General features: G+C 33.1%; 1 protein-coding gene across 8 annotated transcripts in view; it reads left to right on the top strand.

Annotated features, from left to right (window-relative positions):
* The window catches only part of LOC149803230 (uncharacterized), a 425,110-nt gene that overhangs the window by 389,536 nt on the left and 23,310 nt on the right, over nt 1-12,264 (top strand). For all 8 annotated transcript variants that reach the window (XM_089952861.1, XM_089952867.1, XM_089952864.1 and 5 more), the window contains one exon: nt 3,469-3,601. In XM_089952861.1, coding sequence (XP_089808987.1) covers nt 3,469-3,601 — 133 coding nt within the window. The remainder of the gene's footprint in view (nt 1-3,468; nt 3,602-12,264) is intronic.

The following is a 12,264-nucleotide window of genomic DNA, read 5'->3' as shown; positions in this document are numbered from 1 at the left end:
ACATCACCAGTCATTTGATGCCAGGTCTGAACCATTTTCATTAGGACGAACTAGACATCACCAGTCATTTGATGTCAGATCTGAACCATTTTCATTAGGATGAACTAGACATCACCAGTCATTTGATGCCAGGTCTGAACCATTTTCATTAGGACGAACTAGACATCACCAGTCATTTGATGCCAGGTCTGAACCATTTTCATTAGGACAAACTAGACATCACCAGTCACTTGATGCCAGGTCTGAACCATTTCATTAGGACAAACTAGACATCACCAATCATTTGATGCCAGGTCTGAACCATTTTCATTAGGACGAACTAGACATCACCAGTCATTTGATCATAACAGAAGAAATAGATTCAAGATGTCAGGGCACTCTACAAATTTGTGCACTTGAAAGGCAGTGATGCATGATAACTACTACACACATATATAAATGCACTCTGCACTGTACCTAATTTATATTGAACTGTTGAAATGAACTGAATAAGAATCTGAAAGATTAAATAATAAGGATACTTCAATAACACATTAAGCCCTAGTGACAACTTAACGGGGCAGGAGGTAGTAGCCTACTGCCGAGCTCTGTAGCATCATGGTCATGCATGATACACTAAAGTGGGTGGTATTATAGAAAGGTAGACAGATGTAGCTCTGCAGTGATGCCAAATAATCTGGAATATCTAGTTGCACTACAAAATACAGATAAAAAACCTCATTTTTTGGACCCGACTTTTTTCTACCCATGCAAAAATAATGGCTCCGTTTAGCAAAAAAAAAAAAAAGAACTCCAACTTTTACCCTTCTGCTCATGTGCGAGTCAAATATCCAATGAAAAATGATGTTTCTAGCACACTAGGCAGTTTGTTATTGAAACATAACTGGGGATTTGGTGTTTTTGAGTCTGTTCTTAAATAGCTTTCAAAATGTGTTTCCTACTCGATTTTCAAGCGAAAATGACAAAAAGCTCCAGGGGTTAATGTGTTAAGAAGAGACAAGTGGGTATGAAAAAAGCATACAGTTCTACTTATATTTTACCATCACTTTATTTTTATGTTGATTTTCCAGATTTTATTAAGAGTACAAATCAGAATCGGTATCCTCCTCAGCAAAAGTAGGTCTATGTCTTGTTCTACTTAAGCTCCTGCAGAATTTTTAAAAAATAATGCTTGAAGAAAGTCATGACATCTCAATACTGCTTATGTATGTAGAAGTCAAGTTAACTAGTGTAATGAAACTTTCTTTGCTGTTCTTAATATTATTAAGCAGGGTTACATATTAACATTTGCACACACTTGTCAATTCAAGCAAGGGGATGGTGAAATCAATTTGCACAAAGGTAGATTTTATTTGTCATGATAATTCACTTCAATGAAATTTCAAGTAGAAGAAGAAGATGATGAATGTAAATTGTAGTTTTCTGTACTAAAATGTTGGTAGACCATGGAGAAAGGATAAGTATACATTTTATTTGCAGTTTATAAATACATTAACTTTTGCAAATACAACACCCAAAAAGACAAAATCAAAATCAATATTTATTAAATAAATGTGTAAATTAAGGAACAGTACTTGTAAAATTGGTAATTTGTCAATTATTTTGTACATCAACTAACTTGCATGGTCAAACTGAAAAAATCCAATATATACTAGTAGTTCTTTTATTTTTCTTTAGTTTCTTCCCTTATAACTTTTAGATTATTGTAAAAAAATAAATTTAATAATTCTGGATCAGTTTAAGTCAACTTTAATGTCTCTCGTTACTTTCAACTTTCTGCTCCTCATTATCATTCTGCATCTTCAACTTTTTCTTTTTTATCAAAGAAGACCATGCACACAATAACCAATTCTGAATATAATTTTTTTTTTCACAAAGAAATAAAGGTATGGCTTGCACAAATAAAGCACAAATTTTTGCATATTTGGTTGAATATTTCATATTCTATAGAAATTTGTGTGTATCCCCCAATCACACATTTTGACCCTCACTCAACCTCACCTCCAACTAAAACTTTCTTCCCCGCCTAGATCATCCATGTTACTACTTAGCAAATAGACTGATAACATATGTAATTCATGCGTGCTGTGGTTATTACTTAGACTACATATTTGATAACATATGTAATTCATGCATGCTGTGGTATTACTCAGAGAAACCTCATGTATATAATTATCACTCAAACAATGCCAGTATTACATTTTTACAATCAACATCATCGTAATAATATAAAGAAATAATATAAAACTATATAGCCATTCATGTCTCTAGTTATCAAAATTTGATTACCTTTTAATGTGCATTTCCTATTTTACATCTATGCATATCAGCATGTATGCATCTGTGTAAACATAAACTTCTTTTAATTTCAGTTGTAATTTATTTAATTTTATTATACAGTGTATCAACAAAACTTATTTCATACAAGTCTAATAAAGGTCGATTGACCACATTTTCTTTGTTTGGAAATGGCACCACCACATGGCATTGTGTTAGCATTTGTGTGAATACATCAACATACATGATGAAAAATCAGGCAATGAAGGCTCTTTGTACCAAAAAGCAGTTACTTTCTGTGACTAAATATGCAAATTATAGATTAATTAATTAATTAATATACATACCTGGATAGTTGAAATTAGCGAATAATTCATCATCTCAACCACAAATGTTATCCTGCCAGTACAGGAATAGCTGCAGACTTTGGTTCTTATATTCATAAAAAATTTAAAAGTCAGTGATCACACATTACATGTATATCTGTAATCATAAAAGCTAATAAATGAAATATTTTCCCACAAAAATTGTAACTTTTAGTCAGTTATTTCTTTATCAGATAAATATATATTATTTTAAACTATGAAACTGATTGTTGCTCCTGATTGTATCAAGTTAAACACAACATTGGCACATATTATTTTTGTAAAAATGATACTACATGTATTTGTTGTAGTCATGCTATTATTATCAATGCACATACACACCATTTGTGCTCAAAACCAGAGGACTATTAAAATTATGTTCATGTGTAATGTTTTAGCAATGATAGAATCTTTTATCCCACGTAACCAAATCATAACTTACAGAAATGTTGTGTGTCAGCTGGGTGTCTTAGTTTCTTTTACAAACATATGCATTTACTTTTGCTATGAAAATACAGGACCTGTATTCATTTATTTTCACATATGCACTTGTCATCCTGATTTTGCACTATTTTATTTGCATATTTAATTTCATTGATTTAGTTGTACTCTGAATATGACCTCTCATTTTTGATTGCCTTAAACGAAGTATTTTGCTGATATGGTTCAAAGAACAAGAGGGTGGACATGAAATTCCTGGACAGACAAAACAGGAAGTTATAATCAGCACAGTTGTAGTGATCTTTGGGCCTAATAAGTGTCCCTGGAAGTTGGCTTGGAGCAAGTGGAATGAATGGTTCTTATGTAGAATCTGTTAATATTGCAGTTTCTAAGTCATATGGAGGGAGTGGAGAAAGGTGTTTCCTACCGCCAGGGAAGAACAAGGGACACCTGTGTTCCAGTATCATATATGGGGGACAGTGACTCAGATGAGGACATCTTCAAACCAGAGATACCAGGTATGTTTTAGTTGAACAAACATTGGTGGAACATCATAGACACCATGTGTTTTCTGTTACTTTTCATTTGTCAAAATAATTTTTGGGCAGGATGGAAAAGATATAAAATATACTTTGCTCAGTAGCAAACAAAATTACAAGAATGAAAAACAAAGTCTAGGCAACTAATTCCAAACATATGATATGAGCCTGCCCATAAGTAAGATAGCAAAGTTCACATGTACAGTATCAGCCTGCCCATAAGTAAGACAGCAAAGTTCACATGTACAGTATCAGCCTGCCCATAAGTAAGATAGCAAAGTTCACATGTACAGTATCAGCCTGCCCATAAGTAAGATAACAAAGTTCACATGTACAGTATCAGCCTGCCCATAAGTAAGATAACAAAGTTCACATGTACAGTATCAGCCTGCCCATAAGTAAGATAACAAAGTTCACATGTACAGTATCAGCCTGCCCATAAGTAAGATAACAAAGTTCACATGTACAGTATCAGCCTGCCCATAAGTAAGACAGCAAAGTTCACATGTACAGTATCAGCCTGCCCATAAGTAAGACAGCAAAGTTCACAAGTACAGTATCAGCCTGCCCATAAGACAGCAAAGTTCACATATAGGATATCAGCCTACCCATTAAATAATACAGCCAATGAATTTTGTATTTTTATTTGCACATTACTGAGTAAAACAGACATTACTTATCTGGTTTTGTCTGATTTGTTTCAGTTCAAACATTTACCATAAATGAAAATCTGCATAAATATTATATAAATAAAATGAAAATACAAATGATATGATAAATCCATATTTAATTTTATGAATAGTTAAAGCAGTACTTTAGTTTCTAGTAACTGAGGAACCATTTGATTAGAGATGATGCCCACTTGAATTCCACCTTAAACAATGTGAAATGTTGTAATTAACTCTCTACCTTCTGCAAGTACTAAGTGCTTTCCAAATGAAGCAAGCTAGGCTGCCTGCCATCTAGCAGCTGATTGTATTCTAAACTCCAGGGCATTATAAATGGCTACCTGAGTGAGAGCTACTTGAGTGAGTGCACATGCTGTCTATGTTTTCTATATCAATCTTGTCCCATGCAAACTATGTAATTTAATGAGAAATACAATTTTTAACACCAAAGTTTATTCTGGAATTTGCATTACAATAAAAATGACATGTAGTTCATGAAATGCCTTCATTTCTGCAACTGAAGTAGGTTACCACTTTGGATCAGACTTCTCACTATATTTTTTGGCATATCTATTCCTTTCAGGTACCAATCACTGGAATATTTCTTTGGGAAAAGATTGTAAAAATAAATCTCCTTTGCATTTTCAATGGTGTGAAATGTTGGCCGTCAATCTGTTATAAAATTGTCCACATGTACTGGCCCCATGTATTCTGACCATAACAAGGGTGCCATGTGTTTCATCCTCAGATTCAGATAAATCTTAAATGTCAGATGGCAGGTTTCATGACTGTAAATTAAAAACAAGAAAGATTGATTTAGGCTTGAAATAAATGAAAAAATACTTTTTATATTTATGTTTTTAATTATCTTGTAATATTTTGTTAACTGATATATTTTATCTACTGTAGGGCTTGAACTTCATTTCCTTGCATGAAAGCTTTACATTTTTTATGAAGTACAAAAGATGCATACCTTTTGAAGCACACAACGCTAACTCAGGACCTTTACTACTCACCTGCACACACTTAAATTCTGATATTCAAGCATTCTTAGACTTGCAGTATTTCTTAGCCAGTGGTTTCTTGGCATTGGGAGAAAGGACATGTTTCAGCATTAAGCATGCAATGGAACAAAACATGTAAGAGCATTATGCAATGGCAGATCAATGTTATTTTTGTTTGGAGTTGGACTTGACTTATGAGTGTATACAGTTAGTCATTATTTTCTTCATGATCAATCAAGTTGTTATTAGGAAGGATTTTGTTACCTTTTTCCACCATCTTGAACAAATTACAATAACATTTAAATATGTGACAAAAGAATCAAAATACTTACTCCGAGTTGAAATCATTTATTATTGTCAGTTTCCATCTTATCTCCCTCCATCAAAGGTCTGCTGACTTTCATCAAAGGATCAGAAGGCACTGTCACCACCTTTTATTCCTATATTACTTCTAACACCTTAAAAACACCCAGCATTTGGCTTTAAACTCCCAAATTCCAACAATAAGCTAATCAGTTAACAGCTTGCTCCGTTCACGTCAGTTGTTCTTGAACAGTTCTAATCCTTTTTTCTGCCATGCATCATTGCAATGGTCATTGTACAGGTGGAACATTTCTGGTTCCCAGTAGATTGGTTCTGGCTGGTTTCTCAAATTTGTTGATACAACATTTGAAAATAGTGTTTGGTTGGAATTTTTTTAATTTAAAAAAAAAAGTTCTTTTAAATTTTGAAAGAGATAGATTTTAAGTATAAAATGGTAATATGCAGTAAATGACTTTTAAAACAGTATTTTTTTTAGCCTTCTTCCTGTATAATCACAAGTGTGTAATTTGAACACATTACAGAAATTTCTTTATATATTTGTAAAATATACAAATGTGCTGTTTATCTGTACCTCTTTATGTATCAAAGTCTGCATTGAAAGCAATCACTTGTTTACTTTGATAGGTGTTTTGTCATGGTATATTGTATTATTCTGTGACATGATATTGTGTCAAAAAAATACAAAAATAAACTTTAAATCTTTTGTGATAACAAATGATATGTAATGATGTATTTGAAGTTACCATATATACTTGCCTATAAGTCAAGTTCAGTTGTAAACTGCACAGACCCAGATCTGCTGTCACATAATACAATAGCAGATCTGGGTCTCTGCAGTTTATTGGGAGTAATCAGTAGATTAAACTCATAGAACCTGATCTGCCAGTGCATTATGTGATAGCAGATCAATGTTTATATTGTTTAGAGTTGGACTTGATTTATAAGTGAGTGTTTACATTTTGTCTTTATTTTCGCTATCATCAATCAAGCTGTGATTAGAATGGACATAAGATCCTACTGGACTTAGAATAATTTGTGGCATCAAGCCACGTTGATAATATGCATGTTGTAATAGTTATCTTTTACTTTTAATCTAAAAGACATTTGCATTTCTTTTTTATCTTTAATGCTTCACTTTGGAACCCAAAAGCCTTGCCACCATTTTTGAGCCTTCTGAGTGAAATGAAAGGCAACCTGTAAGGTGGTGTTCTGAGGCTACATGTGTTCGTATTCCACTTGTTAGAAGTGATTGCTTTATAACATACCTGCCATGCGCACATGATTTTTGACTCCTAACCCCTCCCTTGACATGCTTTTGTTGAGAAAAGCATGATATTCATTAATGTTAACAAAAATAAATAAAAAAAGTTAAAAAATCAACAGAGAGAGAGAGAGACATATTTTAACCTCACTACATGTATGTATGGCATGTAGTCCGTACAAAAAAAGTAAACTGTCTGGCTGAGATGCCATGTAAAATTATCCTCAGAGCAGTTTATGTGGCTGATTTCAGAGGTAATTTAAAGGTATGGTAGTAAGAGATAAGCAACCACCATTTCACAGATTAGTTAATTCACTAAGAATAGCAGGGGTAATACTATGTTAAATCATTTGAAAACTGTGGGGTAATGCTATGTTAAATCCTTTAAAAACTGTTGTGGGAGTGAGCATTAGGCTAATTTACATTTGTAAAATAAACAAAGTGGAACAACCCAATTCATTTGAAGGGAGGTAAAATAAAGAGATGTGTGTTGAAGAACAAAAGTTACAGCACCTCATTTGTTTGAATGAGACTATTTAAGCCATCATTATTGAAGGAAAGTTTATAATCAGTGGTAATGTTTCTTACAACTTGGATTTTACTCCACTTGAAAAAAAACATGATTAATTTTGTAGTCAGAATAGTGTGGTTCATTTTTGAAGGCATGATGTAATTCATGGAAGAATAAGTCGCCTGCAAAGCAAGCTTATCTTAACAAAACTAAACTTCATTACTCCTGGACAAAGTTTGACTTTGTGAAGCACAGTAGCAAGGGGGAGCATTTTATTTTATGTACTCACAACAAACACCATCACACTCCCTCATAGCAATGCAGATGTAGAAGGATAATTTTCTCTACTGGGAAAAATTCAGCAAGATATTTGGGGAAGTTTGCACAGCAGTACAACCTAGTCTATACTGTGTGCAAAGATGAACACAAATGACACATGCATTACCTTCAGCTCCCCTACTGAATTAATGAGAGCAGCAAAAACTATCAAAGTAAGAAAGTATTATATTGCCTAACAGATTTTATAGACAGAGACTTGTTATATTTTTTTTATTTATTGTCTATGTGGTTGTAATTATGCGAGTGTAGGCATGTGCATCTGTGTGAGGTAATTTCAGACAATGCTAAGTCTATGAACTATTTTTTTTAGTTGTAAATGTATTAAATGCTTCAGAGGAAACTTCAATATTATTTTTTGGGATATCAAAATGTGAATTTCCAGTATTTTTTATAAGCTTATATGGAAAGATAACTTTTGTTCTCTTTTGGACAATTTTTTTTTTGTGGGCATATACACAGACCCTTCTTGGAGTCTCAAAATATTTTGTAATCCCCCTCAAGCACTGTCAGGGAATATGGCAGGTATGTTATAAAATCTGTACTTTGTTAAGATCCAGTTGCAGAATTCATTTTTTTTCAGTAGATTACCAAGACATATGGGTAATGACCTTCATCCATTGTCAATCATCCAACAGGTGTCATGCATTGTGTATCTGTCAAAATTGCATGTAAACCACTATAGTTCATGAGGTCAGTGTTTAGTGAATAGGCTTCAAAACTCATACATTTTTGTTGTTAATTTTAATTTGTACCAGTTGATTTCATTTGCGAAAATAGTTGTTTTTATGTTTCACTGTAGAATATTGAAATTTCTACTTGGTTCATTTTGACTTAGCATGGCCAGAAAAAAGATTACTTTCCATATTTAGTCAGTTCATTTTGTACTCTAAGTACTCTAAGTATTACAGTGTATGAATGATAATTGTCATACTGTTACTACAGTGTATGAAAGATAATTTTCATACTTGCTACATTATATGAAAGATCATTGTCATACTTTTACTGTGGTGTATGAAAGATCATTTTCATACTGTTAATTTTTTTGTATCTCGTAATTGACTAAAAATGAAAATACAGGATGAATAAAGTTGATACAGATATCAGTATAAAAATAATATTAATTCATTTTAAAAAAATAAAGTTAAAATTTGAATTATGTATTGAAAAACTATATTGCTTACTTCAAATTTGTTTAGAATGTTGTGCCATGGAAGGAGTATTACCTTTAACAACTCAACTCTAGTGAAATTTTGATGGTGCAAGTTACCTTTCCAGCATATTGTTTTTTCTTTAAATAATTGTGAGTCATTTGATCAGATCTCATGATAGGAACCTTCATTATAGGATTAAATAATCATGGTTGGGTATTAATCAGTGTGTAAATATGACATGTCCAATGGACTTTATGTTACCTTTGTGAGTGATTAGGTAACAATTTACACATCAGTAAATACCCAACCATGATCATTTAATCCTTATAATTCCAATTTACGTCATTTCTGTTACCGTATTGGCAGATTTCATCAACAAAGCATTCACTTTTATGTTGCTCAAAGTTTCCTTCCATTAGCTTCTTCACTGTGACAGAATACATGTCCCCATCTTTGTTTGCCTGGAGTCATATAGTAATATAGGGTAAAATGTCAAAGCAGGTCATTCCAGTGATATCAGAATCTTGTTATGGTCATTTTTTTAATTAAAAATAAAAAAAATTGTGTTTAAACTAGATTAATCCTTTTTTTTTTGAATATTATGTTTGTATATGGCATGTGTTGTCACAGCATTCATTGTTCTTGATTTCTTCACATTTCGATGTTTTAAAATCAAACTCATGTCCATCATTAGTGAGATCCCTTGCTCATCATATGACCCTGACCTTTAATAACAGTTGGTGGAGCATTTTATCAAAGTGAAATGCAATTATTTCTGAAGATTGGCTTGTAAAGCCTGCCATATGCTTTCTCTGGCAAAAGGGATGAGTGTTGGAGTGCAGTAAGGTCTGTGCAATTACATTGTTTTAACTTCTGATGGGTGAATTTAATTGAGGGGGTGTACATTTTGATCTAAAATCACAGGGGTGGGTGGGTGGAGTTTGTTGTTGTTATTGTTATTATTGTGTAGATAAAGCTTAACATTAAATGACATGGAAACGGAACCAAAGTAGTCTGCAGAATTTACCAATGTGTAAGATATTCCAGATCAGTATCACATGACCATTTATTTACGTCCAATCAGATTGTAGAAAACTCCGTCGATTGGAATTATTATGTTCAGAGTTAAAGCAAGTACATGTAACTGCTGTGCAGATGGAGACAAAAAGTTTATAAATGAGAAGAGAAAAAAGAATCTTAATTTTGAATTATGATGGTTTTAATTTCAAAGATAAGGCTTCTGGGCAGATGATGTGTCCAGTTTCCCACAGTTAGCAGGCTTTTGGGCAGAAGCCTTGTCAGATTTCCCATAATTAGCAGAATATTTTAAGGTACACTCTAGGACTGCAAAAACAATGCTAAGGCATGGACTTTAAAACCTGAACTTATGAGGAAAGTAAATACACTTTGTCTCCTGTGATACATTCAGGGCCTGTGTTGTAATTTATATGTCCCATGATGATAGAGGTATATAGTGTTAACTCTCAATCTATCATACCTTGGTTAAGGTTGACATTAAGGTCATGTCAGGTACTGTGGTGGGATGTCCATGTTCTGTAGAAATATATTTCTAGTTTTAAAAGGGAAAGGGGGGATTCTTACCATTGTAAAATTATTTGACCTATAGATGATTGCCTACATTTTGTGTGAGAAGGGATAATGGTATCAGAATTCCAATGGTTCTTGCTGGACAATTTTGTACTAGAAATTAACATTGCAACTATTTATTGGTGAAATTTAGAGTTAACACATTCAAAGGATGTATAAAAGGTAACAAATAAAAAAATATTGATATGCTTTATTATTCAGTATTCCATATACTGATATGTAATTGTGTTAGAATAATGTTTGCACTGAATTCAGTCACATGAGGATTACAATGGAATGATTACAAAAACATGCTTCTTCTTACCAATTTTTCAAGTGAATTATTTTGGTGAGTATACATGTACATGTACTTTAGCTATTTATTTACCAGATTTCTTTTACATGGATTTAACATGTAATACATAGTTCTCTGCAGTATTAAATGCTTATTATGCATTGACTGTGTTTGAAGTATTTCATGTTTAATATGCATCAGTTTTAAGTTGGTGACTGCATCAAGGAAGCCAAAAGCTTTGCACCCACTCCGATCCCTTTTGTACAGTGTTGATGACATTTTTGTCATTTAACTGACTTGTTTTGATACTGCATGATACATTACATAATATGATGGCTTTCCAGGGCCCCAAACCATTATGTTACAGCATGGTTTCCCTCTTCCAGCTTTATTATACAACAGACAAGTGTATTATATACAACAGACAATTGTAACACTAAAGTACATACAACAGACAAATGTAACACTATGGTATAGACAAAAGACATGTGTAACACTACAGAATTTACAATGGACAAGTTAACACTAAAGTATATACAACAGACAAGTGTACCAACAATAGTATATACAACCTGCAAGTGTGCCAACTATAGTATATACAACAGACAAGAGTACCAACTGCAGTATATGGTAGACATGTGTGCCAGCTGTAGTATACAATAGATAAGGGTAACAGCTGCAGTATACAATTGACAAGTGTACCAACTGCATTATACAATTGACAAGTGTACCAATTGCAGTATACAATTGACAAGTGTACCAACTGCATTATACAATTGACAAGTGTACCAACTGCAGTATACAATTGACAAGTGTACCAACTGCATTATACAATTGACAAGTGTACCAACTGCATTATACAATTGACAAGTGTACCAACTGCATTATACAATTGACAAGTGTACCAACTGCATTATACAATTGACAAGTGTACCAACTGCAGTATACAATTGACAAGTGTACCAACTGCAGTATACAATTGACAAGTGTACCAACTGCAGTATACATTTGACAAGTGTACCAACTGCATTATACAATTGACAAGTGTACCAACTGCATTATACAATTGACAAGTGTACCAACTGCATTATACAATTGACAAGTGTACCAACTGCAGTATACAATTGACAAGTGTACCAACTGCATTATGCAATTGACAAGTGTACCAACTGCAGTATACAATTGACAAGTGTACCAACTGCATTATACAATTGACAAGTGTACCAACTGCAGTATACAATTGACAAGTGTACCAACTGCATTTTACAATTGACAAGTGTACCAAGAGCATTATACAATTGACAAGTGTACCAACTGCAGTATACAATAGACAAGTCTACCAACTGCAATATACAATTGACAAGTGTACCAACTGCAGTATACAGAGGACTGGTTTACCAACTAAAGCTGGCTGGGGTCATAAAAAAGCAAACCTTTGTTATAACATTGCTAAAACAGTCAGAAGTGAGATGTGATTTGTCTCAGTAATTAGTGGATTAAAA

Source organism: Sinohyriopsis cumingii, chromosome 3, assembly GCF_028554795.1.
Source record: "Sinohyriopsis cumingii isolate HCF-2022 chromosome 3, ASM2855479v2, whole genome shotgun sequence".
Classification (NCBI taxonomy): Eukaryota; Metazoa; Mollusca; class Bivalvia; order Unionida; family Unionidae; genus Sinohyriopsis; species Sinohyriopsis cumingii.
Note: the sequence above shows the minus strand (reverse complement) of the source record. Positions and strands in the feature narration are given on the sequence as shown.